The sequence below is a fragment of the Bos grunniens genome, chromosome 1, assembly GCF_055505025.1.
Source record: "Bos grunniens cultivar Pamir isolate PY7600 chromosome 1, Bosgru_T2T1.0, whole genome shotgun sequence".
Classification (NCBI taxonomy): domain Eukaryota; kingdom Metazoa; phylum Chordata; class Mammalia; order Artiodactyla; family Bovidae; genus Bos; species Bos grunniens.
In genome coordinates, this window is record NC_141165.1 from 115,565,175 (window position 1) to 115,586,486 (window position 21,312).

The 21,312-nt window shown below is 35.6% G+C and overlaps 1 protein-coding gene across 5 annotated transcripts in view; it reads right to left on the minus strand.

The window, feature by feature from the left end:
* Nucleotides 1–21,312, minus strand: part of EPHA6 (EPH receptor A6) — a 1,018,620-nt gene that overhangs the window by 134,422 nt on the left and 862,886 nt on the right. For all 5 annotated transcript variants that reach the window (XM_086411211.1, XM_086411193.1, XM_086411202.1 and 2 more), the window contains one exon: nt 15,319–15,380. In XM_086411211.1, coding sequence (XP_086267337.1) covers nt 15,319–15,380 — 62 coding nt within the window. The remainder of the gene's footprint in view (nt 1–15,318; nt 15,381–21,312) is intronic.

Here is a 21,312-nt window from a genome sequence, read left to right on the forward strand (position 1 = left end):
CAACTATAGTCACCATGTTATATATTAGATCCTCAGAACTTATTCATCATATACCTGATAGTTTGTGACCTTTTACAAACCTTTTCCTATTTTACACCCCCACCAACCCCTGACAACCAGTTTTCTACTCACTGTTTCTATGAATTCAACTTTTTCCTTTTTGATGCCACATATAAATGATACCATACAGCATTTATCATTCTCTGACTTATTTCACTCAGCATAATGTCCTCCAGGCTCACCCACACTGTACCAAATGGAAGGTCTTTCTTCTTCTTTTAAGGCTGAATAGTATTTCAGTATATTATATTCCAAATTTTCTAAATCCATTCATCTATTGACAGATACTTTGGCTGTTTCCATATTCTGGCTGTTGTGAATAATGCTTCTATGAACATGGGAGTAGATATATCTTCAAGATAAGAGTTTAGTTTCCTTTGGATATATATCCAGAAGTGAGATAGACAGGCTATATGGTATTTCTATTTATAATTTTTTGAGGAATCTCCATACTGTTTTTCATAGTAGTAGTACCAATTTATATTCCCACCAACATTGTACAAGGGTTTTCTTTTCTCCTCAACATTGCCAGGATTTTTACTTTTGTCTTTTTCATAACATACATCCTTACAGCTGTGAGGTGATATTTCATTGTGGTCTGCATTTCCCTGATGATTTGTGATGTTGAGCATCTTTGCATCTATCTGATGGCCATTTGTATGTCTTCTTTGGAAAAATATGGATTTAAAAACTGCCCATTTAAAAATTGGATTATTTGGTTTTTTTTGTTGTTACTATCACGATAATGCTGGCTTTGTACAATGAATCTAGGCATTCTCCCTTTTCTATTTTACATGTTACTTTAAAATTATTTTAACTATTCTTATCACCAACATTTGAAAAGACTTGAATTAACTGCTTTTACATCAGCATCAGAGCAATCATAGTTCTAATAACTACACAAGGCATCATTAAAAATGAGATTTTGGTGTTTGAAAAGAATATAAACTACTTTTTCCATGTTCTATGATGGGTCTATACAATGTAGTATGTTTATTTCTATTTTATATGGCCAAGATCTTTTCCTGACGTCCATAAGGTTAAAAGTATTTTTATAAGTGAACTAAGATATGCATCTGCCTTTTTTCACTTTTTTGTGTTTTCCCTAGTGGTACAAAACTCTGGTGCATAAAAGTTCAGGAGTCTTAACATGAATCAAGGTAATAGCATCAAAACCACTCCAGTACTTTTGCCTGGAAAATCCCATGGATGGAGGAGCCTGGTAGGCTGCAGTCCATGGGGTCGCTGAGGGTCGGACTCGACTGAGCGACTTCACTTTCACTTTTCACTTTCATGCATTGGAGAAGGAAATGGCAACCTACTCCAGTGTTCTTGCCTGGAGAATCCCAGGGACGGTGGAGCCTGGTGGGCTGCTGTCTCTGGGGTCGCACAGAGTCAGACACGACTGAAGCGACTTAGCAGCGGCAGCAGCAACCTATACTAGTATTCTCATATTCTTCTCTGCTACACGAACAGCAACAAAAGAGATAATTTTATATAAGAATGTACTTGGTGAAACAATAAAACTCATTTTGTTAAATATTGATTCTTGATTATGTATCTCAGGATCAACATCTGTGGGGTATAGAAAAGAGCTGATAGGAATAAGGGAGTTGATCCTGAGAGTTCTCCCCAATAAACTCCTTCATACAAATCTTTTAAGAATCTCCTTCCCAGGGAACTCAACCTGTAACAATATCTATCTGTCTATCTATCTTCTATTTATAAAATGTGTCCCTGATTAAAGAGAAGCTCTCAAAATAGCTGTATATTCTTCTGGGAATTCATAAACGTCAATTATTACCATATTCTTACAGGGAAAAAATATCTAACATTCCCTAAATACTACATACCAATCACAGTTATAAGCTCATTAGAAGTATTATCTCATTTAATCCTTGAAACAACTCTGATATAATAGTAGTTACTGTCTCTATCTTCTAGATGATCAAACTTAACAGCAAAGAGATTTAATAACCTAGTAGATGGTGGTCAGGATTTGAATCCAGGCACACCTTACATAATTATAATACTAGAGCTTATATATGTTAATTCCGAACCCTCTACTATTAATTGGAGTTATCTGGAAAACTGTTGACCCCAAGTATGCCATAGTGACCCAGTCTGGGCTAGTTTAGGCAGCTTAACTTAGTTCAATAAATCAAGGTATATAACTTAGTTAAATAAATTAAGGTATACAATAAACAAACAGCACTCGGGATGAAACCAACAAATAACGACCTATTAATCTATGTGTAGCTGAAAGGAATAGCCTCACTTATTCATACATGAGGTATGGCAAAAATCTATTTCTCTACAAATGATGCAACTCTCTCCTTCAACAAAATCTATATTCCTTTTTCTAGTCCTTGTTAACATAAGCCTTCTCAAGTGTAGTTTAGGATATAGTGGTTTTCTTGAATAAGGTAGCTGGTTAATGAATAGTGACTGAATAAATAACCTTTGATACTATCTTGCAGTACACTGGTTGCTATTGCTACATTATTCCTATTGCCGTGTATAAAAAAAAAGTTATCTTTTTTTTTAAGGTGGGACAGTGGTTTTCTTCCTTTTATGCAGCAGTTCTATCACAGCATCCACTATATGCCATGCCTTGTGTCAGCACTCAGTAAATATTAATTCAAATTGAATTGAATTGTTTATGAGGGGAGGAGAATAAATGAGATTTAATATCTTTGGGCTGCCTTCTAGAGATTAATCAAAAAGAAACTATGAATTTTTTTATGACATATAGTTTTTTCCCCAGGAAGACAGATTCAAATGAAAGAGAGCGAATGTGGCATATTTACACACTGCATCTCAGAGCTTAGTAGCTGGAATTCAGTTTGTCTTCATTCTCCTTTTCCTTTGCTCGCTCAGCCTGACTGTTGAGAAACACGGAGCTTAACCTCTAAGTGACAGAGAGGGTGAGCCTGATTAAAGGTGGTTTCTGAAAGCTGCATAAAATATCTGTGACTTCTGAAAACTGCAGAGCTCCACACAACCTCCTCTCTGACTCTGGAGCACAACATTTCCCAATCTGAGCAGTCACTGGCACGTCACATTGTCTCCACAGTAATAACAATCGCTTGTTGATGGCTTTCACAACCCAATCTTGTGGGTTGTGTCCCACAGACACTATAAAGCCTCTCAGTGTCCATTCATCCTAGGTTAAGCTCAAGTACTTAGTTTGTGCTTAGCACAAAGGTAGGGTTTGAGTGCCATGTTGTCCTAAAGTCATCACATTATTGTCCAACAACGTTAAAAAAAAAAAAAAAACCAATATATTCAGGGTTTTTTTGAAAATACGAATATCACTCTGTAAATCATTTGCTTAAAACCCTTCAAAGATAGAACAAAGTATAGTATTCAATACAAAGATATGGCTTTGCCTTTGTCTCTGGTTTCATGTCCTATTCTGATTCAATTTTTTGGTGTTTAATTCACCACCACAACATGTTATTTCTCTTCTAATGTGCTTTGTTTATATGGTTCACTCTTCCAGGAATGCCGTTCTAGTCTTTGGGCAACCAAGATTTTCATGATAAGCATCATATCTTTTGGGAGATCCTTAATAAAATCCCAAGTTCATTCCTTCAAACAAGACTCATTTAACCTCTACTGCAGACCAGTTATTGTGCTAATTGCTGTAATCAAAGTAAGAAGCAAAAGAGAAGGGTACCTCCTCCATATTATCTACATTTATTTGAAAGCAGGAAAACAGAAAATAAAATTTTAACTGGGGCATGAAATACTGACTTGTGTATAGAGAACAGAAGTGGAGAGACCAATTAGGAAAATATTAAAGAAGGCTGAGCGCCAAACAATTGATGCTTTCCAACTGTGGTGATGGAGAAGACTCTTGAGAGTCCCTTGGACTGCAAGGAGATCAAACCAGTTAATCCTAAAGGAAATCAACCCTGATTATTCATTGGAAGGACTGATGCTGAAGTGCCAATACTTTGGCCACCTGATGCAAAGAGCTGACTAATTGGAAAAGACTCTGATGCTCAGAAAGATTGAGGGCAGGAGGAGAAGGAGGTGACAGAGGATGAGATGGTTGGATGGCATCACTGACTCAATGGACATGAGTTTGAGCAAACTCAGAGAGATAGTGAGGGACAGGGAATCCTGGCATGCTGCAGTTCATGGGGTCTCAAAGAGTTGGAGATGATTTAGCTACTGAACAACAACAAAGAGTAACACAGGATAGAGAAACTGGTGATTAAAACTCAAAACTGAATCAAGATTGAGATCTACTTTAGAGACACAGCTAGCAGGACTTGCAAGGAGTGGGGAATTGGTCAGGAAAGTGGAGGAATAAAGTTGGAAACTGTTTCTTTTTATTGCTCTCAAAGCATCTTGTCTATACTAACATTAGCTACAGCCGTGTGTATGTGTGTGTGTGTGTGGCTCTCCCACTAGCTTGACCATAATCTCACTTCAATCTCCGGACCTAGCACCATGCCTGGCACTCAGTAGATATTCAACAGATACTCATTGGATTAAACTGAACTGAATTTATTTTTCTCTTAATGGACTAAGTACTTCTGGCTTTTAGTCAATAATAGAATATTTTCTTGAAGTTTTTTTTAATGGAAATTTAGATTTACTACAAGAGATTCTCTGAGAAAATCATGAGTAAATGACAAATACTGACTATACTTGTAAGCATTTTCACTTCTGAGTACAACCTCCAGAATTTTGTATTTTTGCTAGAGAGTGAGGAAAAGGGGAATAAACATGTTATACAGATGTCTGCAGTATCTCTTTCTAGGTCTTCACTAGAGAATTATAGTAATGTTGAGCCCATCAACAGAACAGCCTTACAAATTATCAAAGATCCATGGATCATAATATATATCACTGTCATCAAACATTCTTGTTGAAAAATGTGCAATACTCCTTTGTACAGAGTAAATAATTGTTATAGTGACTCAGTATCCTAAAAACATTAAACACGAGTGATAAACAACACTATACCTAGTAGATAATAAACTACTATTCTAGAGGAGTATTAATAAAAATTGCATGTCATCATTTAACAAATATTTGCCAAGAATTCAATTCACTATGCTGTTCAATTCACTTGGTTAGCTACAATAAATAAATCAACTTGCAAGGATTCCTTACAAAAGTGGTGAAATAAATACTGTTGGATAATGACAATTTATGATTTAAAATGAAGTGACAGAGGATGAGATGGCTGGATGGCATCACCGACTCGATGGACATGAGTTTGAGTGAACTCCGGGAGTTGGTGATGGACAGGGAGGCCTGGCGTGCTGCGATTCATGGATCGCAAAGAGATGGACACGACTGAGCGGCTGAACTGAACTGAATGAACATTTGGTTATTATGTATGTCAAAAGACTTTTTTAGTTTACTAACCATGAGTTATAAAAAAATTGCACCAGCCTTTCAAAACAGAGTGGTAAAAATAGAAGGGTGAGCTGGAGAGTTGTAAAATTATTACTTCCAAAAATGCTGACTTGAACTACAAAATGGCTACGCAGGAAATGTACTTTACTAAGTGCTTTACAAGAGATTGAGGTATACAAACAGTGGACACTTTGTTAACCTCTTGTCTCCCTACTTCTGTGTTGCTTGAGGACATTCTGAGAAAACTAGAAGTTGAAAGAAACACAATGGTTTTCTAAGGCACTGATGATGAGAATCTCTGAAGAGTCACAACAGAGAAGAGACGAATTCCATGTTTCTAATTGTTCCTTAGCCCAAAAATATTCTCATCCATACTGTATGAATGTTCTCACTTCTTTTTTTTTTCTAACTGAAATTTCATTATTAAAATTCTGTTTGGGCCAAATTCACAGAATCAAAAGGTGAAATGGTGGTTTCAGGGACCAGGTGAGGGGGATATAGAGAGTTACTCATCATTGTAGCTCAGCTGGTAAAGAATTCTCCTGCAACGAGGGAGACCTGGGTTCGATCCCTGGGTTGGGAAGATCCTCTGACAAAGAGAATGGCTATCCACTCCAGTATTCCGGCCTGGAGAACTCCGTGGACTCTGTAGTCCATGGGGTCGCAAACAGACTCGACTGAACAACTTTCAATAAGCATAAAGGGCTAGTTAAGCAAGATAAATAAACTCTAGAGAGCTTCTGTACAATAATATACCTGTCGTGAACAATACCATATTGTATACTTAAAATTTTGTCAAGAAAGTAGATCTCATAACCAGAATAATGTAAAATGAAAAAAAATTATTTGGATTTACAAGTTCATGTAAAAATGCAAAATTATCTAGGAGAATTAAAATAGTATTTGTGAATCACATATTAGTATGAATTAACCTAGTTTTATCCAGGGACGGGGGAGCCTGGTGGGCTGCCATCTCTGGGGTCACAGAGTCGGACATGACTGAAGCGACTTAGCAGCAGCAGCAGCAAGATCTGTGACAATGAAAGAATGGGAGCAATGAAAGAATGGGGACAATTAGGATGGGGTAAAGGTCCAAGTTACAGGTAATTCTATGAAGTAGAAAAAAGCCTAGCCTGGGGATGAGAAGGGAAGGAAGGGTGTGCTACCATATGAATTTAAAACAGAAAAAATTAAACATCTGAGGATCTGAGAAGAGGATATTAAGAAAGGGGTGGATGCCGCATAAAAATGGACTCCCCCCCCCCCCGCCCCGCTAAAATAAGGCACAAAAATCTATTCCATTTTTTTTTTTTTTGAAGGAAACTACAGGTCTTCTTTGTATTGAAAGTTACATCCTTGAGCTGTATTCTGTGTTAAAGAGGCTTTTATGGATCTACCTAGGGACTTAAGCAGAAGCTTTAAAAGAAATATTTATGGGAAAATGCATCCTGAGTTCTCAACAATTGATTTATAAGTGACTTTGCAGAAAACAGTCCTTGGAGGATTACTTCTATAACTTAAGTTTAAAGTTAAAATTCAGTTTTTATATGTTTCTAAATCAGGAAGTTGACCATGCTGTGACTTTTTAAAATGTTCTTGAATTAGAAAAAGAAGTGGCTAAGGTTATTTATAGGTCTGAAAAGACCAGATCATTCTTGTTTAAAATAACCACTGAACAAATAATAGTCAACATCTCCTTTTAACTCAAGCCTTGGTTTTTGTGACCACCTCAGCTGAAAATCTTATTATAATCTCTTATAGACTATTTAATAAATCCTTCAAGGCTTCATTATTTTGTAGTAATTGTGAATTTGGACTGAAGCTAGCCCAAGTTGTATTTTTAGTTATAGAAGGGAAAGGCCACCAAGAGTGGAATTGGAAATTTCAATCATAAGGAAACTAAAAATGTCATCTCTAATACATGTAAAAAATCTAGGAAGAAGAGTAGATTTGTGAAACATGACAGTTGGATTTCAAATTATGTTTTAATAAAGTGAATCTGAATATATAATATATCTTTAACTTACGGAGCTTTCTATTGAAATTGATTTTTTTTTTTTTTTTGCTTAGATTTGTACAAAGGTAAACTACAATAGTTACTGTGTGCTGCACTTAAATAAAGCCAGTAAAATTTAAACTTTTTTGTTTAGCATCTGGGGGAGGGTGTAACACAGTGCCAAGATCCTGAGGAAGCATCACTGGAGTGCATCAGAATTATTGCGAAAATTTTGCAAAATATATCTGCTTGGGTACTGCATGTGTATTTTGTCAGTAGGGTGGAGATTCTGATTTCCAAGCATGGTTGAGAACCACAAGTTTTGAGTCTAATATTCAGTTTTGTAAATAAAAACTCTCCTGTATGGTTCAAATGAGGGGTTAGGAATGACTATAGAAGAGTTCATGAAACTGTATTCAATTTCTCTATATATCACTATAGTATAAATTACTTATCAATTAAAAACTTTAATATAATGTCCTGTATGCAAAACGAGAATTAATAGGAATATTAGAAAATACAACATGGTACCAGATACTACAAATGACACAACACTTTTATAGTACTAAAATGGTTAAAGAGATCAATTCAGGCTATTGTATATTGATGTGCTAACTCTGAAATGCAGTACTTGGATGCAATCTCAAAAACAACAGAATGATCTCTGTTCGTTTCCAAGGCAAACCATTCAATATCACAGTAATCCAAGTCTATGCCCCAACCAGTAACGCTGAAGAAGCTGAAGTTGAACAGTTCTATGAAGACCTACAAGACCTTTTAGAACTAACACCCAAAAAAGATGTCCTTTTCATTATAGGGGACTGGAATGCAAAAGTAGGAAGTCAAGATTAACACCTGGAGTAACAGGCAAATTTGGCCTTGGAATACGGAATGAAGCAAGGAAAAGACTAATAGAGTTTTGCCAAGAAAATGCACTGGTCATAACAAACACCCTTTTCCAACAACACAAGAGAAGATTCTACACATGGACATCACCAGATGGTCAACACCGAAATCAGATTGATTATATTCTTTGCAGCCAAAGATGGAGAAGCTCTATACAGTCAGCAAAAACAAGACCAGGAGCTGACTGTGGCTCCGACCATGAACTCCTTATTGCCAAATTCAGACTTAAATTGAAGAAAATAGGGAAAACCACTAGACCATTCAGGTATGACCTAAATCAAATCCCTTATAATTATACAGTGGAAGTGAGAAATGGATTTAAGGGCCTAGATCTGATAGATACAGTGCCTGATGAACTATGGAATGAGGTTCGTGACATTGTACAGGAGACAGGGATCAAGACCATCCCCATGGAAAAGAAATGCAAAAAAGCAAAATGGCTGTCTGGAGAGGCCTTACAAATAGCTGTGAAAAGAAGAGAAGCGAAAAGCAAAGGAGAAAAGGAAAGATAAAAACATCTGAATGCAGAGTTCCAAAGAATAGCAAGAAGAGATAAGAAAGCCTTTTTCAGCGATCAATGCAAAGAAATAGAGGAAAACAACAGAATGGGGAAGGATTAGGGATCTCTTCAAGAAAATCAGAGATACCAAAGGAACATTTCATGCAAAGATGGGCTCGATAAAGGACAGAAATGGTATGGACCTAACAGAAGCAGAAGATATTAAGAAGAGGTTTCAAGAATACACAGAAGAACTGTACAAAAAAGATCTTCACTACCTGAATAATCACAATGGTGTGGTCACTGACCTAGAGCCAGACATCCTGGAATGTGAAGTCAAGTGGGCCTTAGAAAGCATCGCTACGAACAAAGCTAGTGGAGGTGATGGAATTCCAGTTGAGCTATTCCAAATCCTGAAAGATGATGCTGTGAAAGTGCTGCACTCAATATGCCAGCAAATTTGGAAAACTCAGCAGTGGCCACAGGACTGGAAAAGGTCACTTTTCATTCCAATTCCAAATAAAGGCAATGACAAAGAATGCTCAAACTACCACGCAATTGCACTCATCTCACACGCTAGTAAAGTAATGCTCAAAATTCTCCAAGCCAGGCTTCAGCAATACATGAACCGTGAACTTCCAGATGTTCAAGCTGGTTTTAGAAAAGGCAGAGGAACCAGAGATCAAATTGCCAACATCTGCTGGATCATGGAAAAAGCAAGAGAGTTCCAGAAAAGCATCTATTTCTGCTTGATTGACTATGCCAAAGCCTTTGACTGTGTGGATCACAATAAACTGTAGAAAATTCTGAAAGAGATGGGAATACCAGACCACCTGATCTGCCTCTTGAGAAGTCTGTATGCAGGTCAGGACGCAACAGTTAGAACTGGACATGGAACAACAGACTGGTTCCAAATAGGAAAAGGAGTACATCAAGGCTGTATATTGTCACCCTGTTATTTAACTTATATGCAGAGTACATCATGAGAAACGCTGGACTGGAAGAAACACAAGCTGGAATCAAGATTGCCGGGAGAAATATCAATAACCTCAGATATGCAGATGACACCACCCTTATGGCAGAAAGTGAAGAGGGACTGAAAAGCATCTTGATGAAAGTGAAAGAGGAGAGTGAAAAAGTTGGCTTAAAGCTCAACGTTCAGAAAACGAAGATCATGGCATCCGGTCCCATCACTTCATGGGAAATAGATGGGGAAACAGTGGAAACAGTGTCAGACTTTATTTTCTGGGCTCCAAAATCACTACAGATGGTGACTGCAGCCACGAAATTGAAAGACACTTACTCCTTGGAAGGAAAGTTATGACCAACCTAGATAGCATATTCAAAAGCAGAAACATTACTTTGCCAACAAAGGTTTGTCTAGTCAAGGCTATGGTGTTTCCTGTTGTCATGTATGGATGTGAGAGTTGGACTGTGAAGAAGGCTGAGCACCGAAGAATTGATGCTTTTGAACTGTGGTGTTGGAGAAGACTCTTGAGAGTCCCTTGGACTGCAAGGAGATCCAACCAGTCCATTCTGAAGGAGATCAGCCCTGGGATTTCTTTGGAAGGAATGATGCTAAAGCTGAAACTCCAGTACTGGCCACCTCATGCGAAGAGTTGACTCATTGGAAAAGACCCTGATGCTGGGAGGGATTGAGGGCAAGAGGAGAAGGGGACGACATAGGATGAGATGGCTGGATGGCATCACTGACTCGATGGACGTGAGTCTGAGTGAACTCCGGGAGTTGGTGATGGACAGGGATGCCTGGCGTGCTGCGATTCATGGGGTCGCAAAGAGTCGGACACGACAGAGCGACTGATCTGATCTGATCTGAACTCCTAATTTAAGAATAAAAAGTTCAGTCACTGATATGCTTTGTTCCAAGTATACTATGCTTTCATATATTTGGATGCTTACTGTCACATATTTTTAGAATAGTCTTTGGCATTAAACTGGCACAGGCGTAATAATAACTCATTGACCTGAAGTTTCACATATTTTCTTCTGAAAAAATGTAATTAAAGGTATGTAATTCAACTGTAACTTTTAGGGTTTAAAGAGAGATATTGGTGGATAAGTGTAATTCACTCTTTTTCTACTGTTGAATATAAAATGAATGTGATGTGGATTAATTATGCTCTTACACCCCAGCACAAATATAACTCCACAAAACACAATTTACAAGAAAGAGTGTGCTAATAAAACACAGCTCTCATTATTAATATATAACTAGCATAAGGTAAAATGCTATCTTTACTAGATTTATAATTTGAGTACATAAATATTTAAAAGATCCCTTTAATTTTTTAAATTAATATTTGCTTTGCATTTGTTCAAGGAAAATCTTCAAATGTCTAATAATTGCTTTTGGAATGCTGATATGCACTTTTATGTATTATTTAAACACTCATATTTGTGAGGTATACCCAGATTTTAAAAAATGGTGAACATTAAGAATATTTTTAGCCACTAGAAAAAGTAGACTAAGAAGTAACAGGAAAACAACTTTAAAATACTCAGTGGGCTTTCCTGGTGATCCAGTGGTTAAGAATCAATCCACCTGCCAATGTAGGGGATATGGGTGTTCCATCCCTGGTCCAGGAAGATTCCACATGCTGTGAGGCAACTAAGCCTGTGTGCCACAACTACAGAGCCCATGCTTTAGAGCCTGTGAGCCACAACTCCTGAAGCCTGTGCATCCTAGAGCCCATACTCTGCAACAGGAGAAGCTAATGCAATGAAAAGTCCATGTAGTGCAATAAAGAGTAGCTCCTGCTCTCCACAAGTAGAGAAAGCCCAGATACATCAACGAAGACCAAATGCAGCAAATAAATTAATAAATATTTTTTAAAAACCTCAAAACTAAGGACATCTTCTGAAATATATTATAATAATAATAGATAAAATTATGGACATATTACTATGTGCCAGACATTTTCTTAGAGTTTTAGGTCTATAAGATATTCATTACAATAAAGTCATAATAGCTACAGAAAGAAGTTAGTGCCTATTCTTAACCTTATATTGCGGATGCCATCATCATTGAATATTCCCTTCTGCTTTAACACCTGATCCTACCCTCTAGTGAATGCTATTGATTGACTCAATGTTCAAAATGTATCACAGAGTCTACCATTTTCCATCAACTCAACTGCAACTATCCTAATCTAAGCCTCCATCATCTCCTTACCTGGATTATTGCAAAAGCCTCCTGATTTCCCTGTATCCATCTGTACCTCACTATAGTCTCTTCTCTGTGCAACAACCAGAGCAATTGTTTTAAAACATAATCAGATTATTTTATTTTATAAAAAATGCTATTAAATAAAGGAGTAATTTTTTTGTGCTTGACATATGATACCTCAAATTTTTAAAGTATTTTATAACTATTTTTATTTGGATTGCTAGTTAATATTGCTATAAGAAAAGGAGGTCCAAAGATTTAGGGATAAACAGTTGCCAGGTCAGCGCCAATAAAAGTGTTTATGAAATCTATATGTATAGTTAGACTGTGCAGGAATAAGCTTCAGGGCTGTGCTTCATTTACACTAGAGCATTTCCTTGGAAAATCTAGGAGAACTTACATACCAGTGGGGTCTTATCTTCTGGGCAGTCAGGCTGATGCTCCACTTTGCTGAGTCAAAATGCATTTTATTTTAAAAGGTAACACACACATACACTTGTATACCTACCCACCTCTCCTTTTCCACATTTACATGCACATACACACTTACACACAAACATGGTTACTTAACCACACCATCATCTGCTAATATATTTCTTGAGAAATGTCTGCAAGGATCTAAATAGTAGGTTTATGCATTCAGGGGAGTATCAAAACCAGCCAGCCACTGCCACCAGACTGTAATCTTGTACTTGGTTTGCTACCATTCCTTCATATAAAACAGGGAATTGAAGTGATTTTCAAATAGTGTGGGAGACCAAAGGGAAATCTTTTTTATCTCCAGTAAGCACGAAATGCTATTAATGAGCCGTGGATGGCTCCCCTACTACGGCATGCACTTAGCTACTTCCTCCTCTCTGTGATTGCAGAAGCTGTGATTATCAAATTCTAAAGCAGTAGTTTGAAAAATGACTTGGCTTTTGAGACTATGTGGGATATATATATATATATATATATATATATATATATATATATATAATCTCTGCTTGCCATGGGGAGCTGAGTATCTGCTGTTGACATAAAGTTTATGAAGCACTTTGAACTTCTGAGATAAAACAGATATGATTACAAGGAAAGAATCTTAAAAAAGAGTAAAAAGGGAGTACTGACCCTATGTTTTTTTTATCCCATTCATATGATTTTTATTTTAATACTAATTCTTGTGAGGAGGGGACACAAGACCCCATGGGGAGATGGTAGTGAACTTATAAGAAGAAGTAATAAGTAATTTAAGATAAAAGAATTTAATGTGTATGAAATCATGGCTTTTGGATTCAGAGACTTGAATTTTAATCCTTGGTCTACCCATTACAATATGTCAGGCATTATTCTATATGCTTTACAATAATCAACTCAATCCTTACAACAACTGCATGAAGTGGATACAAGATAAGTAAACAGAGGCACAGAAAAGTTAGTCACTTGCTCAAGTCACAAGGTCACACAACCAGTAAGTGGCAGAGCCAAGATGAACTGAGACAGTATATGTTAATGTTCTTATAGTATCAGTGAAAGTAGCCACATTATTTGAACATTTATTCTTTCCCAGATTGTATTGTGTCTAACCAATTGTGCATAGAGCTGAAAAATATTAGTTTTTAAAATTTAAATCATGAAACTTACCACTTATAAACATGTTGTATGTTTATGAGTAAATATTTTATAATGCATATTTTCTTTACAACATGTTTTAATTAATTCATGATTCAGCAGGACAAAACTTACATCTGAAACTAACATTTCTCTCCTAATTTGCTTGTGGCAGTCATTTGATCCAATCTTCAGCAGCAATTTAGATGAGTATCTGTTACATTACTTGCCATTATACTCAGCTCTAGGATATAGTAGATAAAAAACCTCAAGCATCATTAGATAACAAGTCATTTTGATATGTATCTGATAAAAATGCATTTCTGGATACACATAATGGAAAGGCATAAGTATATATGCATTTCAAATACCATAGGAGGTCCTGATAAATTATCCTAAAGTAATTTCACACATTTACAGGAGAAATGGATACAACTATAAAATATATTCTGAGAATGGCTACAGAAAAGAACAAATTGTTTAGGTCCCTAAACGCCTATGAGTTTCATTTTGCCTTAAAGAGCGTACTTGCTTGAGAGTATGCATTTTGTGAAGAGTATTGCTCTATAATAATTAGACGATTTTGCTGAATTCAGCTTCTGGCATTGAATCTGGACATCAAGTACAGTCAGTGTAAATATATCATCACTGTTAATATTGAGATCAGTTGGAAGAAGAAGGAATGGAATAAAGAAAAATAAATGAAAATGGGATCAAGAGAGAGAGGTAAGATACACACAGAATTTCTCCAAATAACACTGTGCAAAAAATGAAGTGAAGAAAGAATGCTTGAGATCATGTATTCACATAAAAAAATGGAGAAAAACACATAATACAATTCAAATAGCAAAAGTCAGTCTTTTTTACATAAGAAAATTGGCTATGTCTCTGTAGATAAATATATATTAAGGAATACAGTGACATGCACATATGTGACCTCTGCTGGGGTGAAAAGTATTTAGTCCAGTGATTATTTTTTATATTTATATTTTTCCCCTATCAATAAATATTTTTATAGCATGTGATGGCTCTTTAAATACCAAAAATATCATAAATACATTTTGAAATATAACTTCATGGTGTCTTCTTAGCTGTGCTATTCTGTACTATGACACAAAACAAATGAGTTTTGTATATGCCATACTGTCAAGGATAAGTCACTTTAAAAATAGTGCTTAAAATTTTTTTGTTCTAAAATAAATAGCCAGAGGTTAATTCTTTCTCATTTTGTTTTCTAAATAGCCAAATGAACTTAAGATGAACAAAGCTGATAAAATCCATCTTCCCATATGAACTTGAGTCACTATTGGTAAGTATATATCAATTTAAAGGGTTCAGCACTATATATAAGGCATAAAATATTTTGCTAAGTAGTTAAATATAATAAAGCAAAATGAAAGGCTATGTGAAGCAACTGAGTTTCATTTAATCTCTTTCTTTATAACATCATTTGAAATATGTATATTTGATATGGCAAGTCAATTTATAGGAGAAATCAAATTATCATGTGTATAAACTTCCCCACCTCAGTAGCTGTAACGTATCACAGTATCAGAGAAATGCACCCTAGAGAAATTGCTGCTATTCTTCATGGAAGAATCCATGAATAACATTATGGAAAAATTAATTTGTGATAAATGTTTTAAATCTAGAACTCAAAATAGCTCATTTAAATGCCATCAGAAAAGAACACCTCACCCGCAAAAAGGAGTCTAGAGATCCATTCTCCATATATTCCACCACAATCATTACTGGTCTGCCTGCCAAAAGAGCAAGAGAATATATAAGGATTAGAGCAATTACAGAAATATGTGCTACAGTTAGAGATTTCCAGCTGTGGCAGCTAAATTATTTGTATTTTATTAGTAGGAACTTCATTTTCCAACATGCTTCTATAAATATTAAACATATACAGTTCTCCATTTTTATAGCATTATTTCCTTTGAGTTCATAAAAAGAACATGAATTACAATATGAATTACTAAGTAATTAAGCATTTCCTTTTCTAAGGCCCTGCAATCACTTGTTTAGATTATGTTGTCCTGAGCTTTTCCTTAAAAGACAATCAACAAGCTGAAGTCAGAGTTTAAGCAGTTACTGGAACTGCTCTGGCAGCTGTGGTACAACTTCTCATCCAGTGATGCAGTAATTATGGCAGAATTACATTAGACTTAGCCTTTCCAAAATACTCCTAAAAGCAAAGCAGAAAGAAGAAATTCATAAATTCTCTTTAAGAAAGTATAAGTCATCAATCATAGTCTACTTTTAAGGTCTTTTAAGTAGAAAAATGCCAGTAGATTGATGAATGCTACAAAGTTGGTGGGATTTGTAATAGTTCTTGATCGTATCTTTATTGGACATAGATTAGATCAACAAAACTATGATGGCGGTACATGAAAAGTAAATAACTCTGATTTCATAGTCTAGTGCAGAAGCTAAAATCAGAAGTTGAACATCATTTATTTCTTTTTTATCATATCTATTTGCAATTGTTACAGTTCCCAATATACCTCTATTAGATAGAACATTCAACATAAATAGCTGTTTTCTTTTTCAAAGAAAAGAATCTATTTGTTCTGCCCAATTGCCCTGGTTTAAAAGATAAATTCATTTTAGGGAGGGAAAATTATATTTATCTGAAATAAACATGTATGACATATTTGCTTTTTACTTCTATATTTCTCATTTCTCATCGGGATTTTTAGCAATTCAATCTGCACTATGCACAGAGTTTTTCCTCAGGAGCGCAAAGAAGATCTGGAAAGAAATTATGTGTACCAGTGATGGAAATATTAGACCTCATATTGTAATTCATGTCTGTTTTATGAACTCAAAGCCTTAAGGGTTATAAAGGGTGACTGGAACAAATTAGTACAATGTCTGCAAATGCTAGACTTTACATTTGAATCTGTATTTTAAAGAAAAATGTGCTGAAGGTTAAATGTAGTAATAAAGATCCCCATTTATCATGCATAGAATTAGAATCCAAAGAAGTTTCCCATTTTGGCAAATTTCTATAATGTTCCTTAAAGTCATTAATTTCACCCAAATACATATTAAAAAAAAACTTATCAGAAAATATTGAGGTCAAATGAATTGTCAGCACTACTGAAGGGATCTAGAAGATTTGGGCTTTAAATCTGAGAATCTGTCATGAAATCCTTTATTTGGCCATTGATTCCAGAGAGCTTGAAGACAGGAGCTGGATGCAAACACTTGGTTGGCAAGGTGGGGAGAATAAGAGGTCCTTTTTATACGTAAATATAAAAATTATGAACTCAGTATTCCAGTTTGAATGATAATAGATTATGGATGTTAAGAGAAAATCTTGGTTATTACAATGTCTGCCCAAGTTCTTCTTTTCATAGTCGCACTTTTCTATCTATCTTGACCATTGCTGTCAGAGAAACATATTTATTTTCTAAAAATATATTTTAAAACAAATAAAAATGTAGTTTTAAAAACTGACATTCCCTATTACCCAGAGAAATTGAGGCATAGAAAATTAAATTATTTGTCCAAAATCCAACAGCTGGGAAGTGGCAATATCCAGCAGTCTGTCTGAGAGCTTAAGCTCTTACTTCTATGCCAAAGGTACCTCTCAGGTGAGTTTTATAGATCAGAACTGTAGGTCCCTTCCTGTCAGTCAATGCTCTCCAGTGGTGGACTGCATTGCTCCTAACCAGTCATTTCATTCACTGGCTCATCAACTGTCATTCTCACCTATACTTGTTCAGTCCTGTTTCCTTCTCCCTTTCTTTTTGGTATTCTCCTGCCAGGATTATCTCCCAACTTGTTTGCTTCCCTAATCATACCTCACGTCTCCCTAGAATTTATATATTGTACCCCGACGTTGAAAGTCTCCCATGATGACATTTCCTAAGGGTTGCATTCCCATCACATCTATTGTCTGCATTAGGAAAAGTGTTCTGGTTTTGTAGTAGGTTGTTTTCCCCTCCACCTTCCCATAGATGCTTTGCATCTCTATTTACTGGATTTCTCAAGGTCACCTCCCATAGATCTAAGCAGAGTAGGTGCTTCATAGAAACAAACTGATTTTTCTCATCATTTTCACAATTCCTAAGAGACTAACACTGAAGTATTTCAGCAAGATTCTAATCTATGTGAATACAAAGTGCTTTGGAATTAGTTCTGTCTATAACTCCTTGGGAGATACCTTTATACAATCTTAAAATTAATCAGTGACAAGTTTCATCTTCTCATTAAAGATAATAAAGTATCAAATGAAGACTCCCCTGGTTTCTTATAAATTAAAAGTTTCACACCTGAGTGCTGTGTCTTTTGTATTTTGTTCAGTAGCATCAATTGAAAGCATTTGTTATTAAACTAAGGCTTTTTTTTTTTTTTTTAGAATACTGATGGTTTCTAACCTGCAATTTGCTTCCTAGTGGTTTTCTATAGGAAGTTAGTTACACTGTGAAGATTACAAGTTTACAGTTCATGATTACCTTTTCTAATCAAGAAAATTGATAAGTATAAGGGAAATTATCAAAGTTAGGATGGTATTCTTTAAAGATGAGGTTAGGTGAGAGAAGTCTATTGGTTACAGTGCTTTTTCTGTGTTATTGTTCAGTTCAGTTCAGTTCAGTTGCTTAGTTGTGTCTGACTCTTTGTGACCCCATGGACTGCAGCACGCCAGACCTCCCTGTCCATCACCAACTCCAGGAGTTTACTCAAACTCACGTCCATCGAGTCGGTGATGCCATCCAACCATCTCATCCTCTGTCATCCCCTTCTCCTCCTACCTAAAATATTTCCCAGCATCAGGGTCCTTTCAAATGAGTCAGTTCTTCACAACAGGTAGCCAGAGTACTGGAGTTTCAGCTCCAGCATCAGTCCTTCCAATGAATATTCAGGACTGATTTCCTGAATCAATGTTATTGTTAAATATGTACAAGTTATATGTTGCATTTTTGCTCTTAGAAAATATATTTGGATGTGATTCTTTTTTATATTAAATATTTTCAAAATATTTCAGCTTATTTCCATTTTTACAGTTTAAAAAAAATTATTTATTTACTTTAATTGGAGGCTAATTACTTTACAAAATTGTAGTGTTTTTTTTTTTGCCATAAATTGACATGAATCAGCCGTGGGTGTACATGTGTCCCCCATCCTGAACCCCCCCTCCCACCTCCTTCCCCATTCCATCCCTCTGGGTCTTCCCAGTATTAGTTACCCTAAGTGTCTCACGTTGTAGGATTAACTTAGTATTCACATTGCGCTGAAATGAATGGACAAGCTCCATGGTTCTTGAATGTTAGTCATTTCAAAATTCCCAGATCTTTTTTTTAGAAGCCTTATCAATTAAAGAGCTCTTCATAAACACTTCTACAAGTCACACAAAAAGTGACTTTCTTTGGTTTTCCTTCATGAATAGCCCAGATATTGTTACAGACATTTTGAACTGCATTAGAATCAAGATTCTATAAGAAATCACTTATATTCTGAACACAATGAATCACAAAATCCAATGTCATCTTTTTCTGTTATAGAGAACAATAATTTTCTTTAATCAGGACTTTTATAGATGATGAACTAATGAATCTTTTTCAAATTTGCAGCTTAATACATATGATGATTTTTATACAGAAGGTATTAAGAAACCATACAATGATAAGACTATTGTTAAAGGAAACAAAAGAGAGATATTTTTTAAATGTTTCAGGGAAATGTGGGGGCAAATATTTTGGGAGTGAAAGTGTCCCCCTTTTTGGCCTTAGAGAAGACTCTGAAAGGAGATTATAGATTCAACATTTTCATATAAATAATGAGTTTTTGCTGGATGTAATGTTTTGTATCAGCTTGGCAATTTCTCATGTACAATTTCTCAGTATTATTAAGAATCTAACAAATTTCAACAACCTTAAAACTATTACAGATTTAAATCAATGGTAGTTTATTTAGCATTATATAGCATCCACATTTTGTCTAATAGATAACAAAATTTGTGATAATAATTTGGATTGACAACTAGACTGCTTGTATTTTTTCCCTCCCAAGTTGTAATTCAGGACTTTTTGAGTCTGTTATTTATTTCTACCTCCCTGTTTCTATTGTACTAATAATGAATTATAATTATAACCTCAAACAGATTTGATAACAAATGAAATGGTTTTCTTATCCCTCTAAGGCTGGATGGCATCACCGATTCGATGGACATGAGTTTGAGTGAACTCTGAGAGTTGGTGATGACAGGGAGGCCTGGCGTGCTGCGATTCATGGGATCACAAAGAGTCTGACACGACTGAGCGACTGGACTGAACTGAACTGAACTGAAGGCTTTCAAAGGATGTGGATGACATAAATTTGAACATTATATATTAAATAATTATTTTCATTCACAAGATAAGAACTAAAATTGGAGGACTGTTTTCTTAACACTGTTGCCTGATGATTATCAGATCATGTCCAAAATGAAATGTATTCTCAATGAATTCAAATACAAACTTAAAAAATTTCTCTTGAACTTTCTTTTCCTCCTCTATTCCTGTTTTGGTTAAGATACCACCATGCATCTAATAACCCAGGTTTGAAACTTTATTGTAATATTGGATTCTCTACTTTATCAAACCCTTCTTAGTCCATAAGTTATTAAGTGGTGCTGACTCTATACAAAATCTATTATCACTGTTCACATTCTGCATTTGTTTTCTCTTGCTTGACCTATTACAATAATCGTTAATTGGTTGTACCTGTTAATGCTTACATAATATTTATTTTAAACTTCAGCAATATCGCATATATACATATTTAAGTGCCTACTATGTATCAAGTACTCTTCTGGTTTCTGGAGAAACATCTCCAATCAATACAAGATTCAGCTTTCATGGAATGTATAGTGGAAAGGCAGATAGAAATAAGTAAAGAATTGCTATAAAGGGCTAAAGACTGTTTTACATATTGCATTGTTTCTTCAGGATTAAAGTCCAAACTGCTTGGCAACTACATTCCTTCTCAGTCTCTCCTCTACCTTTTATTTCCTTTGTTATCTTTTACCACCTTAGTTCTGTTACCTCCTATTTTTCAAATTCTCTAGGGGACTCATAATTCTCTAAGAATGACTTTACTTGTACCTTCCTCTTCTCCTTGGAAGACTGCCGTCTTACTCTATTTGGTAAAGTCATATACTTATTTATTAAAAAAAAAACCCAGAAACTTAAATACCATCTCCACTGTCAATTCTCCTGTGAATCACTTTTGTTTTAGGAAGATTTTATTGTTTACTTTCTCTTCTGTTTACATTTCATCAAGAAATTATATAACACTTACTAGGTATGACGTTGATGACCTAACTACATAGGTGTCTGCTTCCTTCTCTAAAATGCCACTGAGGTCAGGACTGGTGCTTAATTTGTGTCTGTAAGTTCATTATCTACATTTAGCACAGAGGGCAGTACAAACAAGGTACTCAAAAAAGTTTTTTTTTTTACTGGAATGTCAAAAGGAACACACAAATAAAGATGTTTTCTAAGAATAATTCTAGACCTAGAGCAGAGTTACTGAAATAACAGAATGGCAAATCAATGGACTTTAATTCTAAATTATTTGTATTAAGGGGACAACAGAGGGTGAGATGGCAGGATGGCACACCAACTCGATGGGCATGAGTTTGAGCAAGCTCTGGAAGTTGGTGATGGAAAGGGAAGGCTGGCGTGCTGCAGTCCACAG